The sequence below is a fragment of the Trachymyrmex septentrionalis genome, unplaced genomic scaffold (assembly GCF_001594115.1).
Source record: "Trachymyrmex septentrionalis isolate Tsep2-gDNA-1 unplaced genomic scaffold, Tsep1.0 scaffold83, whole genome shotgun sequence".
In the NCBI taxonomy this organism is placed as follows: Eukaryota; Metazoa; Arthropoda; class Insecta; order Hymenoptera; family Formicidae; genus Trachymyrmex; species Trachymyrmex septentrionalis.
The window spans coordinates 713,688-733,304 of record NW_017306018.1 but is presented as its reverse complement, the minus strand read 5'-3'; the positions used below and the strand labels follow the sequence as shown (position 1 = coordinate 733,304).

General features: G+C 27.3%; 3 protein-coding genes across 4 annotated transcripts in view; 1 reads left to right on the top strand and 2 right to left on the bottom strand.

The window, feature by feature from the left end:
• LOC108755030 (general odorant-binding protein 72-like) overlaps positions 1-2,184 on the bottom strand; it is a 4,518-nt gene extending 2,334 nt beyond the window's left edge. Inside the window, exons 1-2 of the mRNA XM_018497739.1 lie at positions 2,041-2,184; positions 221-302 (exon numbers count right to left, since the gene is read on the bottom strand). Of these exons, the coding sequence (XP_018353241.1) occupies positions 221-302; positions 2,041-2,142 (184 nt within the window). The 5' untranslated portion in view covers positions 2,143-2,184. The remainder of the gene's footprint in view (positions 1-220; positions 303-2,040) is intronic.
• A 1,359-nt stretch (positions 2,185-3,543) lies between these two features.
• LOC108755018 (general odorant-binding protein 19a) lies at positions 3,544-9,105 on the bottom strand. 2 transcript variants are annotated; one of them, XM_018497725.1, is made up of 5 exons: positions 9,022-9,105; positions 7,880-7,958; positions 5,164-5,255; positions 4,745-4,856; positions 3,544-3,813 (listed from the first exon to the last, which is right to left on the bottom strand). In XM_018497725.1, exons 1-5 carry the CDS (start codon positions 9,103-9,105, stop codon positions 3,728-3,730), a joined length of 453 nt encoding a protein of 150 aa, XP_018353227.1. In that variant the 3' UTR covers positions 3,544-3,727. The 2 variants fall into 2 exon arrangements, with proteins under 2 accessions (XP_018353227.1, XP_018353228.1); XM_018497726.1 differs by having other exon boundaries at positions 3,718-3,813; positions 4,741-4,856.
• Positions 9,106-15,056: 5,951 nt separating this feature from the next.
• LOC108755117 (protein sprint) overlaps positions 15,057-19,617 on the top strand; it is a 21,994-nt gene continuing 17,433 nt past the window's right edge. Inside the window, exon 1 of the mRNA XM_018497940.1 lies at positions 15,057-15,455. The gene's annotated coding sequence lies outside the window, so the exon portion shown is untranslated. The remainder of the gene's footprint in view (positions 15,456-19,617) is intronic.

Here is a 19,617-nt window from a genome sequence, read left to right as displayed (position 1 = left end):
ATATAGTTTCAGGTATTTGATTTATTATATGTATCCTAATACTAGTCAAATATTAAATACACTATGTATTATTAAACTTTATCTAAATTTTAAAAAACATTGTTATATACATATATTATCTAAATATAATTATATAATATTTGAAGGTTTTGATATTTGATCACATTACATAAAAATTTGTAATACTTTACATAAGACTGCAGTTTTTTATAGTACATACTTGGATCCGTGCCCACTTTATCAATGCAATGCTTGTGTAATGGTACTAGAGCTTCCTTTACCTCCTCAATGGTCATTCTTTTCTACAGAATTAAAAATAATTTAGTAATAAATGGAAAAATTCAAAACACTAAGATATCTAAATAAATATATGAATGTTTAACATTCCATACGATTTTTCGAACGACGTTTACGGACGTTTCGAACAGTTTAAAGAAAATTAGATCGATGGATCTTTATTTGTTTCACGCAAACTATAACATTAAACTACTTGCAAAAAATTGTAAAAAAAATTTAATAAAAATTTACCATTAATTTTTTAAACACCAAGCACTTTTTTGTAATATTATAGTGATCTTTAAAACAAATTCAATGCATATAATTTATTGATGTTTAATATCAAATTTGTAACATTATTTTAATTAGTAATATTTATTAGCTGTATAAATAATGTTCAAGATCTTTGGGAAAGAATAATTACAACTTGTGAAATTTTCGATCCAAATAATATAAAAACTGCTATCCAATATAGTATATCGAGATTTATTCGAGAAACATTCTGAAAACATCCTTAGGACGTTTGAAGAACATATAATATAAATGTCCTGGACATCTTTAGGACATCTCTTGGAGAGAGATCTCTGTGTTATATAAGCACGCGTAGTAATTTTTGGAAAAGAGTAGAACTTTGTGTTTCAAAACTAACGAGCAGTTTAAACGTTTTTTAAATAAGAGAGTTTTTTTCTTACTGATAGATATTTATGATTATGTTTATGTGTATCAATAAAATCAATAAGATTCATATTCCCCATATAAGTTTGTTTTAAAAACCTCTATAATATTATGAAAACTAATTGCATTGCAGCATTAAAAAAATTCAAGATAATTAATTAAAATTTAAAAAATATATAATTCTATTTTTCAAATTTATTAGAAGTATTTAAAATTAAAAAAAATATTTTTAATTTTTTTATTGCAAGTTGTAGCTTGCATGAAACAAGTACCACCTTTGAAATCTTTACACTAAATTATCGGAAACGTCCCAAAAATCGTAGACACAGTTAGCTAAACATTTTGTATAAATTAAAATGCATTAATATGAGTTTATCAATTTATTTTTATATAAAATTATTTAAATATATTTTTCAAAAATGGTGTGAATTTTTTTTAGTATCTTAATTATCGTTTCTAATTATTAACACATGATAAAGTTTACAAAATTAATTAAAAAAGTTTTTACGATTATTTTGGACAACATATATACATATATATGTAAATGTTAAATATTAAAAATGTAAGAAATGTCTAATACCAAAAAGTATTTTAATTTTTTTGTCAAGTAAAAACATTATCTTTTTTTCATCTACAAGTGTACACACATACGTAAATAACAAAATTTATATTAAATTTTTAATTATTTCTTTTTCAATCTGCTGCTTTAAATTTTACAAACATTAAAATATTTTTGTAAAAATTTATAATATTAAATACAAATATTTAATATTATACATAAATTATAATTTTAAATACTTTATAATAATTTATAATATTAAATATAATATTAAATATAAACAATTTTTATAATTTTTCTTAGTTATATAGCTTATATATTGATGTACTTACGCATCTTTGCAAATCTAAATTATTAGTTGTATGTCCGTGTATCATATATATCGTTGCATATTATGTGGATGGGGATGCATCATTGTGTATTCAAATTTTATTACAATATGCAAAGGCGCATTGTTTTCATTAAATTGATATACAACGATAATACGATACGTGGATATACAAAAAATCTATTTGCTTTAAGAAACTTACACCTTCGCTATTTTGAAGATTCGCCACGATCACGAATGAAATGAAGAAAATCGTACCAGTGCCTTTCATTCTTATTTGTTGCCTTTGATTTTGTTTGTTCATTTAATCTCTTTTTCAACACGCTATAGATGAATCGCCACTAGACCTGACTGTTGCAAAGCGCACGCGAAATTCATTCGTTTATTTTTATATACGGAAGTAAGAGAGAAGGAGAATCTTTAATTTCATGAGGTGGCACATCTGATAGGCTTAAATTACCGTTTTGGTTGATGTAATTAACGATACTTAACGCTAATACTGACATCCGGGTCTTATTGTCATTCCTAGAGGTTAGATAATCATAGTACATTATGCAAGTGCGTTACTTTCGGTCTCGTGATTATGTATTTGACGATGCAAAATGCATAAAAGAATAGAGATATCAAGGAAACAAGTTAATTTTTACCCTAAAAAATAATATTTACTAATAATTAACTACAATTTTTTAGCTATAAAATTAATTTTAATATTTTTAGCTTTTGCTTTCCTCTTATAACATACCTCTTTCCGATTATTCTATTTTTATAATAACGTGTGAAATTATTTTTTTATTATTTTCTTAATTTATTATTTCTTTAATTTTAGTTTTATTTGCTTTAGTTTTAGAATTTTAGTGAAGAAAGTAAGAAATTTTTAATAATACTGTTGAGAATATAAATTAAAAAGATATATTTACTAGAATTTTGAAAAGCAAATCGTTAATTTAAATAGTAAAAGAAATATGTAACATATGTACATAGAATAAAAAATAAAAGAATATACAAATATACATATAGAAATAGATTATATCGGCTTACTTTTAGAAACATAATTTTTTTTAGCAAGATATATTGCTTAAATTACACTAATTAATTAGAAAAAGTTAATAATTAAAATTGTATTAAAAAAATATAATGAAAGATTAAATTTTATTTGATTTATATATTCTTTTATTATAAATATAATTCATTAATTTGTTACAATTAATGAAGATATAATAAAGCTATACAATGTTACTCCATAAACATAGGAATTAAAATTACATTTAAAAATTTACGGACTTTTTCAATAAATTACGACCAAGTATTTGTATGAAATCACAATAGAGTCACAGAAATATTAAATAAGATATTGTTAATTAAATATACATTTATCTCTGTAATGTTTGAGTAATTAGATCGATTTTATACTTATTTTTAAACAAATACTTATTTTATGATGCATACACTTTTAAATATTTTTTGTGTACTTGATATACATTCTTTATTTTAGTGAATTTTTTAAAATGAGATTCTTATTACTTTTAAACAAACGATCGTTAATAACTGTTTATTATTTCGTTATTGTAACGCTGCAGTGTTTAAAATTAATCAGTTAATTTTAATAATTAAATAATGCTTATATAATTGCACATTGCTTATTATTATTATTCACATATAATTATGTACATTTATACGAGCATATAGTTTTGTATATTGCACCTTGTCCTATTATTTTACAAATCTATCAGTTTACAAATTTATTAACGATTATTGCTAAATTGTCTTGACATAAAGAAATTCAAATTAATATAATTTTACAATTTACATAACGCTAAACGTAATTACACATTTTCATTATATATAATATATCATATTCGATTTCCATAATTATTCGCGTTTGATATTGGTTAAGGAAAGAAGAAGTGATCTGGATCCGTTTGATAGCTGCATTTTACAAATTGATAAGTTGTTTCGCAATCATCGCCAGCAGGTGCTGTAAAAACAAAAAAATTCCATTTACACATCTACTTTTATGTTGTAATTTATTTTTATACTAATTAACTAATAGATGAAAACTATTTTTTAATAAAGATCTCTATGTGAAATTGTCGAAGACAGTATAATCTCGATAAATCAGATTTTTGCGAAACTGCAAAAATTATTTATTATAAGTCTCTTTTATTTAATAAAAATTTGTTTTTAAGATTAAAAAAAAAACAAGATTTTAAGGAGATTTTCATTTTTGTCGGCCGTAATTAACTTGTAATTCTTCATAAAAGGTATTTTCCGCCAGTTTTGATTTTTTTTTTTAGGAAAATAATGTGCGATGATTTAAGTCCTTTACACGCTGTTCTTTTGATCAATATATATCTTTGCTATTTGTTCGAGTTCCAAGATGTTTGTTACTGAAGACTGTCAATAAATTAATTTAAAACCGTTATTGAATGTACAGATTGTGTAATCCCGACGCGATGCATGACAGAGAACGAGATTTAAGTAGTTCTAACGGTGTTCTGCCTTTTCTTCTAAACTGTCTAGCATATAGAAAGTCGCATTATTTTCTATGGACTTCTAAAAATATCAAAGAATAAATAAGAACGGATATCTATTGGTTTCTTCTGAGTAGTAATCTGAGTAATAACTTAATGATCAATAGCGTCTAGAACTGTTTTACTCCGGTAAACGCTTGGAGGACCCCGTGTGTCCTTACGTATTTGTAATACTGCGAATTTTAAAAAATCATTTTACAAGAATATTTTACACAGGAATAAAAATCAGCAAAAAAATCGATTTTTAGAAGCCATCAAAGGTGAAAGATTTTAATTTAATAATTCTCTTTTTTTTCTCTCCTTTTCCTCTCTCTTAAATTCTTTTCTCTTTTTTTAAAATTTATTTCAATTTTTATTTCATAAAATTAAACTTACGTTCTGCTGCACATTTAGTCAAAGACACTTTTAAAGGACCTGCCATGTCAGGTGGCATCATTAGATCCATTTGTTTAATCATCATGCCATCATCTATGCGTCCATTTTTGAACTTAATTATAAAAAAGATACATTTAAATAGTATATAATTATATTTAATTGTATATTTTATTTATTATTATATTAAGTAACTATACCCAATACGGTTTAACATTCAACATTATTTGTCGTTTGTAAGCAGTTAAATTTTAACTTCACATATATTTAAATATTGGAAAATGTGTCATATTCTCAGTTATTGTTAAAAAATATTTCCTATTTTTGACCGGACCAGTTTTCAATATTGGACTTATAGTAAAAATCGTAATAATTAAATAGGCGTATTGGATAGTTATATAGTTATTTTTTCTTGTTCTTACAGTTCGCATTGTTTTCATTACGCATAATGTATAGCATTTTAATGGTTGATTGTCATCTGGAAATTCGCCTTTTTGTATTCCTGCAACAGCTCCTTTAAAGACAAAAAATATAAAAAACGTACATGTTGATGTTGTACAATAATAAAATTTTAACAGATAAATCATAATATTTAATCATCAAATTTACAATTGAACAAAATGCAATAGTTATTTTTAAATTACATTAAAAACTAACATTCAGCAAGATCTCTGAAAAAAGATTATCACAATTTACAATTTTGTAATATTGCCAATTAAATGAATAACTTATTTAAAAAATTTAGAACTGTGCATAACAATATTGACGGATGATATTTAAAAATAGGTTAATACTTAATTTAAATAAAGATTAAAAGTCTTACACTGAAACGCCAGTATATACTGTAATAATTCTTATTTGTATGTAAATACGAAAAAGAATAGTATATCGCTATAAAATAGTTTAATATATCTTCAATAGTAGATGATACTTGATTGCGTAAACAAGAATTAAAGCAGAATTTACTGTAATTGCACAAGCGAATTATACATTTCCGTATAATGTGCGTTATTCGATTTTATGTCTAATTATAAGTATTGTTTTATTCTAAATACAAGATAAAAATATTTAAGAATAAATATTTTTATCTTGTATTTAAGAAAAAGTTACTGAATTTTGCAATCGTATAAACCATAACTCAATTTAATTAATATTTTAGTTTCTTGTTGAATATCAACATTCAGTGATAAAAATATGAAATAAATGAAAAATAAGTAATATTATTATGCCCTGCCAGTAAAAATTTTTTATATACAATTATATTTGACCACATATAAGATCATTGAATTGAAAAATTAATGTTTCGAGTTTATGTAATTTTAAACTGTGTTATGCAATTTCTATTTTATAATAAAACAAGTGAAGAGAATAGACAATAGGAGATAAGTTGGAAAGTTGGTCGTTCCTAGGTGGAGGAGGGGAGATGAGGTGGACTTCGCTTCGGGTGGAAAGTCGCCTTTAGGCAAAGGAGAGAGGTGGAGCAGACGTCAACAACAAAAAATTGTTATAATATAAGAAAATTAAATTTATTTGTAGAATTTGCTTTGTTAATAACTTTTTAACGAGTAATAACCGATAGTTAAAACGTCTTTAAAATCATGACTTTGATTTATACAAATTAAACTCATTTGTAGAACTTGCTTTGTTAATAACTTTTTAACGAGTAATGACCGATGGTTAAAATGTTTTTAAAGTCATGACTTTGACAATGACTTAATATCAAGGTTAAAATCATTGAGCGAGAGTTTCCTTATCTGTATTTTCTGTTTATTGATATGAGAATTCAAATTAGTGGTCAAAACGTATACTTGTATCAATTATATAGAATAAAATTTGTACACACTGATATCCTGTATTGGCTCAAAATAAAGCAATTATAATTATAGTGATTTATTCCGTCAGAGATTATATTATTATTTTGTTTTACTCTGAATGATATATGTATATAATAAGTTCAGCCCTCCAATTAATTCGTGTTAAAGTTAAACATAGAATGAACTACTCATTCGCGAGAAAAACACGTTTAAAGATTTACATGTTATTAATGTACCGATCGATAAGAATGAATTGGCGGGAAGCGGCGTAACATAGTAGGTAAGGCGTTGAGCTACAATGCTTTTGTTGGACTGTCGAAATTCGTTACGGCAAGCATAAAAATCCTGGCAAAAGTAAAAAAATAATTTGAAATGTATTGTATTTACTACATAGCAAACAAATTCAATTTAATAATATAAATTGCATAACACAACTTCAAATTATAAAAATTTTAAACATTAATTTTTCAGGTAAAAAAATACACATACTTACATAATAATATATAATAATATACAGATAAAAAAATAATAAAAAATTTGTAAAAGTAAGATTCGAACTCAAGATCACGAACGCATCTCGTAATTCGATCTTATTCATTATGGCCACGCCGCTTTTTATTGAGATTTCGTTTTTATACCAATTGAACATTAACAATTGATTGTACGTAAATCTTTAAACGCGTTTTTCCCATGAATGCTTGAGAGACGTATCCTAACTTTAACGAATTAGAAGCACTGAACTTATTATATATTGTATATATATAATTTAATCAAATTGGAGACTGCTCATCTGGGTGTTTCCATTGTAAGTTAGCTTTTGGTCTGTCTTACAGAGTGTGCCAGTTTACGCTGCATCCCTATTTCCTATTAAAAATCATATATTATGAAGAAATTGACAAAGAAGAAAATTTAAATAAAATTGATTTAGAAAACTACAAACATGTGGAACGATGTAATATCACCAATTTATATAACCATTATTATTTAAACTACGCAATTTGTAAAAGAAAATCGTAAGAATTTTATTTTTGTATTTATAGAATCCGTTTTAACTAATTTTGTATAAAAACAAATCGCAAGTATATGACTTATAAATTATTTCTTCAATATTCTAAACAGATTACGTTTTTGTCAGTATTGATAAAGTACAATAGTTAGTTTTCAAGAAATAAGTGTGTCTCTTTAGGAGCTTTATATCAGTCGGAGACTTTTTTTATCATTATATATATATTTTTACCGCTGTCAATCGCTGTCAAAACACTGTAATATTATATACAAAAATCATAAATATTAATATAAATTATGGAACATTTGCACAACTTACCGGCGTCTGCGTGAGATTTCGATGTACACGTATTTCGCATACTCAGCGCAGCTTTTTCAATTTGTTCCATTGTCATCACCTACGTTACAATAAAATTCAATTATATTTTTCTCTTTTAATAATAAAATAACACAATATACAAACAATAAATAACAAGAAGGGGCTACAAGCCAGATTTTTATGTATTTCAAATTCTTAGAACATACGTTTCGACCTTATTATTAGGTCATTCTCGGTGTAAAGAAATTAAACGCAAATTTGACTAAATTAATAAAATAATTAAAATTATACAATTTATAGTTACGCAAAAAGTTGGTAGTATTTATTCTATCTATCTTCCGCACAATGCAATGCTTTTCGTTCTGGTAATATTATTGGTTATATTCTTCCATTATAACGGTCGCAATAAGCCCATAATGATAAAAATATTGAACATGATTGATGATTAAATAAAAATGTACCAGCACACATTCTGTTATCAAATTAATAAAATAGATTATAAAAATTATAGATTATAAAAAAGAATAACAATGAATAAATGACCGTTATATTCAAAATTATTAGTATATACAATCCTTATTTTAATAGATAATTATATTAAAGTGTGTGTTAATAAATAAAATTATTGTACTTATACCTCAATTGCGATTGGTAAACCAGGATATAATCAATGTATAATATACATTAGAAGAAATTACGAAAATAGAGATATTTAATTACTTTTGAATAAATAAACTTCTTTTTAATATATTACTTTTTAATATATTACTTTTAATAGTAGTTGTAATAGTAGTTAAAGTTGTAATAATAGTTTATGAAAAACTTGTATAGGTCAAAATACACGTTTTCTTAAAATTTGTATATTTTATTTTTATTTATATTTCATTTTTATTTATAGTTTATTGTTATATAGATAGCAATGTCCATTTTTTTATAAAATTCAAGAATTCTCTATATATTTTTTTAATAACTTCTAAATTATTTTACAATTTAAAGAGATATTTTTTCGGATTTGCAAAAATTTAAAATTTAATTTTTTTAATTAAAAATAAAAAAATTAATTTTTTACTTAAAAAATAGGATTGTCTAATAAGTTATTTAATAGATTGTTAGATATTAGATTGTTTAGTAGATTAACTTACAGCATTAGCCTGATTCACTGCGATCAACATAATCGTGCAAATTAATAAACGCGCACACATTTTAAAGTATTTTCGATTACGCATCAAAATAGAAATAAATTTAATCCGAAATATTCCTTTGAATTATCGACGCAATAAACTACCAATCCACCGTGATTAGCCTTCGTTCCTCTTTTATAAAGACTAAGGTAGTCAACAAGTTGTTGATGGTTAATATATCTAGTGGTAATTTCGTTTGGAAGCTTAATTTCGTAGCATTTTTCCGCATAAAATACATACTTTATGCAGAAATTATGTCGAGACGAGGTAAGAAGCTTCCGCGATTTGTCATATCGAAGAAAGAATTAACAATTTGCGACATACAATGATATGTCATTAAAATGTTTCAGTTGTAAATGTCTGCAGATAATTTGCGTTAGATCTTTCAAAATTAAAATGAAGGAACATACGGGGATCTGGCTTTAATTATATAAGGACGTATAATAAATATATGTGACTATTAATTGTAGAGATATAAAACGTTGACAGGAGTAAGTGTCAGAAAAGGTAGGAAAAACTGCAACTATATTAACTTACCAATGTGTGTGTGTGAATAACTTTCGCTAGTGGCAGCATGTATGAGTAAGAAGAATGGTTCAAGGTAAATGGTTTAATGTAAGAGCGCCTCCGCTATGATGAAAGAATATGATGACCTTAATAAATCGCTATTGAAGAAGTTGATCAAAATGTCGACAAAAATCCAAAATTAAATAATGCTTATTTGTTTAATACGATATAAGACATATGCATTGTACATATTTATATCTATGATCAAGGTAGAGTGAGAAAAAGATTAGTTGAATTAATAAATTATATATCACAACATTTTTTGTTCCTATTCTTAAAAAATATGTGTATATGCTTGTATAACAGCCTTCTGTGCATCCAGATATTTATTATGCTTTACATGTTTCACATTTTTAAAGATATAGAGTACATGGCTGAAGTTTCGGCAGTTTCTGATTAGAACTATGACTTTGGTATACTCCTGCTAGGCTTTGACAGTTTAAGCGACGCATAATCCCTTAAATTTATACTCTTATAAAGTCTTGTAATCCACGTGCTTCTTTTTCTTTGCCTCATGAGAAAGGTATATTTTTATGTCTGTCGGCTGTGGGGAAATTTCCAGGAAAACTTTAAAGACGAGAAAGCTTGAACAAATTATTTCTGCACCTGAGCCCTCAATCTCAATATCTTATTATTAAAACATTCACATTGTACTTAAAATATACAACGAGACCATAACGATTTATTCTTATTCTAAATATAATTGTAAAATGCACAACACATTTGAGAGAATAACGAGCAATGTTCATTTATGAAAATTTTAATAATAACTTAAATATAATTAGCTTTAAATCATTAATCCCTTAATTATCAATATTATCTTTTTCTTACTTTTAGCATATTATAATAATATTTCTTAATTGTAACTTTTCAATAATTATAATTTGTCTATAATTATAAGTAATTTCTTAATAAATTATAATTTTCTAATGTTTATTAAGATTTAATATTTACTCGATAAATGTTATTTTTTTCATTCATTATGCGCGCGCGTTCTTGCTAAAACTTTTAAAGTAAATCTCACTTTTAAGGAAATATTGAAATTGTTCTGTTTTACCGATAAAATGTGAATAATCTTTAGATCCTCCAATCTTTAAATGCATTTACGGATTTAAAAATCCTTTTTCACAATTAAAGTATAGTCAAAAACACAACGTGTAAGCAACAACTTTAAACAAAAAGAAATTGAAAAATTATGTTTATTTATTTGTTATCGGCTTTTGTAGTCAATTCGCGACATGTGCTGCATATAAGAGTTTTAGACTTCGTACGTTTGAAATAAGTTTATATATTAGAGATTACATGAAAGATCAATACTATGCTTGTAGAAATAAACCAGAAGCTTTAGTATAAGAGAAAGGACAATCTAAAAATTTCATCTGAATATTATGATTATTGAAGTCGATGTGAAAGTTAAACAGAATAGTAATTGCATCTAGCAGTAGGTATTGGCTGTTACAAGAGATGGCGTTGTAATATTTCAGATAAGAATATATGTACGCGTTTCAGAGACAGAAAATAATGTAAGAAACTGAGTTTGGAGTTTAAAAGTCTATATTGGTTGTGTTCCAAAATTTATTGCCAGTACTGAAAATTTATTTATGTCACGTGCACTATAGATTTTCAGTATACTAGTAGTAAATTTTTGAATACAGTCATTATTGATATCGATTACGTTTGATGCTTCAGTATCCCCTTAAAGATTGAAAATTACTTTTTCAAGACTGGCTCAATTTCTAGTTTTTAAAGTGAGATTCTTCTCCAAAGAATTTAGAAAGTTTGTGTGCCACCATATTATCATATTATACTATTAATTTATATTGTTAATTGTATTATTCCTATTGTGTTTTATTATTATTGTTATTATAATTACTCTTAAGTCCATATGTCACATTCATTGTATTTATTTTTCCATTTTCTTTAAAACAATTTTTTGTTACATCAACTATATTTTTATCCCCAAAAATCTCTATACCCAAGCATCATTCATCTCGACATTGATCCATCTAGTGGCATTTCTTTCGAAAGAATATATAAATATTTTTAAGTTGCAAAGAGAGCATATATAGCTGGATTAGGATATTGTGAGGGATCGACATTACAAAGAAGCAAAAGCACACCTGGGTGGAAAAGATTTGTGGTAAAATGGATTTTACTGGTGCAACTGGCTATTGAATTCACTTCTTTCGAAATTACGATTGCATGCTCTGCCGTGAGAAAAAGTTATCACAGCGGGAAACCGGAAGACAAATGGCCATTTGCAAAGAGCTTTGCGCTAAATTGCAAAAAGCTCACGAGCTCTAATGATCGAGAATATCATAAAATCAAAGTTCGTAGAAATTAATATTTGTGATTAGATGTTGAATTTTTTTAGAATTACAAGGGAGTTCAAATAGAATCGTAGTCACTGAATTTTCAAAGGTATTCCTATATATACATATAGATTAAAATTTAAATAATTATACACGTTTTTGCGGGAAGGATCCTGTTTACCCACATTCCCGATTGCACACATCACTTATTAAGCATACACAAGTTATATACAAATTTCATTTCTCTAGACATTCTTCTATCATTTTATTATTATTATTCTGTGTCTTATTATTTATTTAAAATTAATTGTTTTAGTGTTATATTTATTCTTTGAAAGTTTAATAACGTTAATAATATTAATTTGCCGTAATTTTAAAAATCATTAATAATACTTAAACATAACTACATTTATTTAAAATAAATAGTAAACATAAAATTGTAAAATATTTAATTGGCTTGGAGATGGAAAATTTTGCATTTAATAACGTCAATAAAAAGTCATTACTAACTTTAAATTCGCGACAACGGCTTTATACTGGACAATATCGAACTACATGGAATCAGGTGGTTTCCAAGAGATTGAACAGATCGACCGAGCATGAAAAGCATTTACGATTTCCACTTTCTGGACACGAAAGAAACTCTTTACTCGCAACACCGCCGGAAGGAAAAGCTTTTATTACCACCCCATTCGTGAGACACGTAGCTATATATACAGAGTGAACCATATAATTCACAATCAGGGAGAGTTCCTAAAGTAATTTAATCTTTTTGTTTTAAGTAAAATTTAATTTAAGTAATTTATATGATTACATTTCATGTTTTTTAAGGAGTAAGCAAATAGCAGATATTAAAACTTGCATGAAAATAATGGTATAATAAAGATATACTGTTCATTTCATATACGAGGTATTTTAGAACAGAATTATGCCCAGTTTGGGCTCCGAATGAACAGTTAGTATAAGTCATATATTAATCAACAGGGAACATTCACAGAAACAAAACAAAAAGTTTTAAAATTAAAATTAAAATTAACTCTGCCGGATGTATCCTATCTCTCTTCAACTTCAGTCCATGGTACACATAAAAACGTAGAGGAAGACAAGAGGATGTAATCAATAGTTGACCAATTACAGTAGAAATATAATAAAGATTAATGCTTTACGTTCTATTGTAATTAGCCAATTCGCTTACTGCTTAATTATTACGTTAGGTTTTTCTTACGTATTTTTGGCTTTCTTATTTTTCTTTGAAGCTCTCTAAAACACTGTTAACTCTTGCTAGCACATAGATGTCTTCGTCAAGATATTGGGCATATCCCAGATACTATATGACTGTCCAGAGGTATTCATCATTACACTTTGAATGTCTCTGATATGACGGCATAGATCGCATTCAAACTTAATCAGATTAATAAATAGTACCAAATGCATTTCAAATATTATTTCAATATTTTCAGCATATGTTATCACACATTACGCGGAAGTGCCCTAAATGTAGAGACTCAGGTAGCCATAGAACACAAAATCATAATTAAGTCATAATTATATCACAGAACATCATCATGATGTCATTTGATACCTAAAAATTGATTTATAAGTGACGAATGAGATCATAATCCTCATGACTTCTGTATTCTACTTGGGGAAAACCAGATATATACTATAATACATTATAGTCATAATAGTAAAATTTGGGCAGCTCTAATAGTCAGGACAGTCATTTCACAAGGTCGTGTCTGGAACTTTTGCGTGAGTATGCATATGAGTATGCGTGTGCTTGCATGCGAGCGCGTGCGCGTGTGTGTGTTACCTTGGACCTAATTTCCATAAGAACTGGGCACAGTTCTTTGTCTTTCTTATAAATTTTCCTTGATGAACGGTATTTTTTTATATATACATATAGAGCTATATATGAAATATGTAGCTGTACAATTGTATATATCTACATATATGATACATATATAAATATACATGTAACTTTTTATTTAAATTTATGTCACGTTATTGAAATCATATTTTAAATGGAGAACGTATACTTTTATTTAATTGATAAGATAAAAATGATTCATATTAGATTTTTAATACATATACTATATATACTATATGTACTATATGTATACTATATGTATTTTAAAATCAAATCGCTATAGCCAGTCCTTATGTATCAATATTAATATCAAAGTGTTCCTAATCATCCGTTTCTGTATGATATTCGTTAATATTCTTAATAAGCTCAAAATATTCCTCGAATGTTATATGATTATTATTAAAAAATTAAAATAAGTTATTATAGTATTTCGAAAATACTATATAACATTTTTTAATATTATGAGAGATTCTATAGAGGTTATATGTCCACTTATATAATATCCTAGGTATTATATTTTAATATCCCTGAAATATTATTAAAATATTTATATAAATATTAATTATTCTTAATTTAGTGCAATTTGAATTCACAATCCAGTAATGAAAAGTTCTTATTAGTTTATACTGCATCTTGTGTTAAAAAAACGTTTTTGCATGATTTTAAGTACATATCCAGTTCTACAATGTGCGCCAAAATTATTTTCAGTCTTTAAACGTATACTTATACTAAACAGTTGTAACAGTTTTTAGAAATTAAAGTAAATTTTGTTATAATACTTTTTAATGTTTATACAATATTACAGTACCATTAAATAATTACTTTTAATAATCATACAATATTATCAGGAATGGACATATAACTTTCCATCAATATTTCGAGAATATTACTTAATATTATATAATTTTAGTACAATGTTCTTAAAATATTACATTTAATATTTTAAGAATATGTCTAAAATATTACTTAATATCAAATAATATTATGCGCCTATAGAGTATGCTCTCTTCAGGAATAGTGACGAAGAAGAGAAGGGAGGAATGACAAAATGGATCAGACATCCGTGACAGTATCAAACATTTCTAGCGAACTGGTTCGGATGGTCGCTATGATTCCTATGGTAACGACCGGCACGACGGCCAGCGGAATCGAGCATCTCTAAAATGAAACAGCGCCTACACGCGCCTGCGTACCTCGCACGTATCCAACCTCCCCTCTTTTCTTCTTTCTTTCACGATATACGAGGATATGCTTCGTCTCGCCGCTTGCGCTGCCGGCAGTCACTAACGTCCCTGTGTACATGTTTCGTGTGTGTCGCGACGCCGCTGGTAGTGCATCGTCGACGGGCGTCATGGCGTGTCTCGTTATCGCTGTCGCCTTCGCCTTCGCTGTTACATAGTTACATTACACGCCGCCGTTACGTAGTTACACATCGCGTTTGATGGTGCGTGACAAAAAGAAAGGAAGAGAGGAAGAACAGTATGCTGTGTTCCATGGTGTATTCGATTGGGTCGATTGGTGACGTTACGCGATAGCGTACGATTTTTTTGTCTGCTAGTCTTCGGAGCTATGATGATTTCATAATTGATTATTCCACTAATCTTGATACACAGAGTTATCGGTATACATATGTTACATGTGAATAGGTATGCTAGGTAAATATCATTATCGGTGAATTATCGGTTGCAGATTATCCTTTACTACATTATGCTAATCGATTTGAGATGCGCGCGCGCGCGCGCACACCACACACACACACACACACACACACAAGATCCACATAGGATTCAATGATCATAAATTTTTTGATTAGTAATGATCAATAGAATGATCCAATAGTTTTGTTTACGGCGACATGGAGTATTATCTGCTGCGACAATTTTCACAAATTTCTGCGAGAAGAAAGGTAATACTTTGGAATAAATAAAGAAGAAGAAAAAATTATTATTGTACTCTATATAATTTATTTATGTAAAAAGAAACTGGTTGAAATTAATTTAAAATTAATTTTAGAAACATTAATTTAAATTGATGTACATTGTTCTTTGTCCATGTGAGATAATACAGTATCGTCAAAAAACTTAGTGTTTAGAGTAAAAAGTATAAAGCTCAGTTTTAGATGAACGAGAATTATTCGAGTTAGAAGTAGATATTCCCTTTTAACTGCACTATATTGCATTTCTCAATTCTAAATAAGAAAGTTCATCTTCAAACAATAAAGAAAACGGGATAAAAGTTTTCTAAAATTAATATTTGTAACATTTTTAAATATCTTTTAGGTATTTTTATAATAAGAAAAAGGAAAAAAATAGAAAATGGAAAAACAAGAAGCTGCATAAACAAGTTTTATTTTATATCCAACTACTTGCATATGTAATATTAAAATATTTGGACAATGAAAATTATAATCGTACATACGTCACCGTGATACTTCATTTTTTATTTTATGTGAATCATTAAAATTATTTAACTTTCAATTAAAATGAAAATTTAAAAGTTTTTTTTATAAAGGTATGAATAAAACAACTTAGCTTAATTTCCAACTTATAATAGTAAAAATGCAGAGAGTACAAAACAATGCTAACTAACAATGCTTACCAACATGACAAATTGGGATTTTTCCTGCATCTGTAATAGGCTCTATAAAGCTTTGATGCTTGGGCTCAATCAGAGAAGATCGCGTCACGTGACCAGTTTGTCACTCTTTTCCTATGAAGTTCTTTAGTCGCCATTCAGTAAATAAGAACTAAAATTAGGCGATGAAGTAAATAAAAATATTCGCGCAAAGTTGAGAACTAGAGAAAAATGATAATTTGTATAACAATGAAAAATTAAGTTTCTAATACAATGACATCAAATGTATAAATGAATACCTTTTACATATTTAAACTTAAAAGATACCGTATAAAAAAGTATCCAGCTACAGAGCAAAAAAAGATTTTCTTTAAGTGTAACCAAAAAGCTTTATTGTAATTATGAGGAAATGCAATAATCAGCATTTAAATTGTGACTTCTTAGGATATACTGTTCCGATAGCACATGAATGCGTTAAAAGTTTAATCAAAAATTAGTTATCCACCGGAAAAGACATTAAAAATATAATAAAAAAGGCGTCAAGTATATTTTGCAATACTTTTACGCAAAACTGTTTGTGAATATATTCTAGAATATAATTAAAAGAATAAAACATAATGTCATAAAAAAGAAATGAAATTAAAATGCAATTATTTTATGCAAATATATCAAAACAAAGATGTTCAAAAATATAATGGAAAAATCAAATATAAAATACCATAAAAAATAAACAAAATAAAAAAAATTTAATAAATATTTCAAGTATATTTATTAAAATAGGTCCAACAGAACACAGTTCTCCGAGCGGTATTTTGAGGATGTCCTTATGATATATATGAATAGATAAAGTATAAAAGTAGATAGACAACGCAGTTAAGCAGACACGACATAAATGGGTGAAAAGATAATATAGACAAATTAATAGACAATGTACATGAATAGATAGATAATAAGTAAATAGCTGGATAAATAATGTAACTAAATAAATAGATAATTTATATATATGTGAAAAGATAATAATGCTGATATGTGGATAAATGATATACCTAGTTAAATAGATAGATAACATAGATAGGTAGATAAATGACGTAGATGGATAGATAAGATATATAGACAAATGGATAACTTGTATAAATTAATAGACAATGTAGATGAATAGATACATACTACAGATAGATTATACAGTTAAGTGAATAGATAATGCGGATAGATCTGGAGACACTAGTAGTGTCTCGGTACTAAGTATGGCGCGAGCACGAACGTGCCTCTTTTACGCGAATCGGTTATAGATAACGTAGATAGATGAATGAGTAATGTAGATAGGTGAATACATAGATTTATATCTAATAATAAAAATCAACGTTATATACCTAGTGGAAAGCCAATTTTGTTGTCAAGGGAACCAGATTTTGGGTCATTCAATTAAAATACAAATTTTCTTATATAATTTAAATTATAGCAGCGAATAATTTGATTCAAAATTGTTTACATATTCTCTGCTTTAATTAAAAACAAAAATTTTCTTATGTAACTTAAATTATTAAAACAGAAAATGTGAAAGAAAATGTGTTCGTATATAAGCTGCTTTTCATCAGTATGACAGGTTTCTTAATCTGAATAATAATCAAATTTAACGATTAATATCTCGGAGAAACAAAGCGGCGATTTCTGACAATGCCAGATTCGGCTGTTCGGCAAAAACATGTCGAATGAATTTAATTTTATCAATTTTGGACATGAGGGGACTAAACTCAACAATTTCTCAACAATTTTTAGAAAAGTAACGAAAAAATAATTCGTAAAATTATGAGATGACTCGATTGATGTAAAGAAAATATAATTGCATTCAAGAAAGAGCGATTTGCAATGTGTAATTGTAATTCCTCTTTGTATATACACTTCAATAATTAACGCATCTTTTGATACAAAAAAGGGAAAGCTATGTAATATAAAATAATTCCAGTCCAGCATCTGACGACTTTGAAAAATGCGTCGTTATTGATTGCCGTAATTTTCGCAGCGACACGACGGGAGGGAAATTGCTACTGTCGTTTTCGCGAACATTACGGGCGGATTGTTCTCTCCATCGCTACGACGCGACGCATGAACGACTTCATCTTACTTTCACTGCGACTTCCTGATTGTATATTCGTCTTTATTGCCCGTCTATTTTTTCGTGAAGACAAAATAAATAGTATAAAAAATAGAAGCAGCATGTGGTTTTATAATTCCGGAAATGCCACGAAAATCGAAATTTTAATCCATTCTCATCTATTAGGTACACAGTAATAAAGAAATAAATGCATATAAAATTAACTAATATGATATTATTTTCTTTTTTGTTTTAGTCGATCGACAGTATGTCGAGCCCAAATCTCTATTGTTTAATCAACAATGTGCACTATATCGTTTTTTGCAACAGTGTCTAAAAAAATTATACTGTTTAAAAAAATGAATTTATTTACAGATTTTCAGTACATTAAGATCTTTCTAATAGGACGTCTAATTGAACTTGTTCAAATTGTTTATCAATTTGTAACGTTATTACAGTAATTTAGTTGCGTTTCTAAGTCTGAAAAATCAATTTGGCGTGTAGTTCAAATGACTACATATATAGTATATAAATTCAATAGAATTATTTAAGCACTAAAGATCCAACTTCGATCATAATCGGTTTTATTTCCTATTGGTTGTGTATTCATATATATTATATATATATATATATACGATCCAATAAGATTCTTATTGTTACAAATCACTTCCGAAGAAAAGAAATATGTGTTATATAAATAGTAAGCTTTTCGAGGTCGTAATCGGCGATACTTATTAATTCGTACGTTCTTCCATTTTGTACATATGCTGTTTTTCGATGTATTTACTATCAAGGACAACGATGCGAAAAATATCATTCACTAGCTATGCTGGAACTGAAAATATGAGGACCGGTGACTTCTATGACGAAGGCTGCTTATAGACATAAGAAAAGAAATGATGACGTGGCAAGAGAGCGAGAAATGTATTATTTTCGATATCGCTTTGGTGAATAAAAGAAGGTCTCAGGAGCCCATTCATGGATATTAGTTGGCCGAAAAATGAAAAAGAACATGACGGAAGTCGCCGGTTGACCGGTAAATACGATATCTTGTTCCCAGCTTTTTTATTAACGTTTGAGCACCTTTTTCTCATCAACTTATAGCTCGATTGTTAGTAGCCGTTATTGTTTTACAAAACTAT

Coding starts and splice junctions, on each gene's coding strand:
- LOC108755018 (XM_018497725.1), bottom strand. CDS start 9,105: ATGCGTAATCGAAAATACTTTAAAATGTGTGCGCGTTTATTAATTTGC. Junction 7,959..9,021: donor CAGTGAATCAGGCTAATGCT/GTAAGTTAATCT, acceptor ATTGTAACGTAG/GTGATGACAATGGAACAAAT. Junction 4,857..5,163: donor TAATGAAAACAATGCGAACT/GTAAGAACAAGA, acceptor TTTATAATTAAG/TTCAAAAATGGACGCATAGA.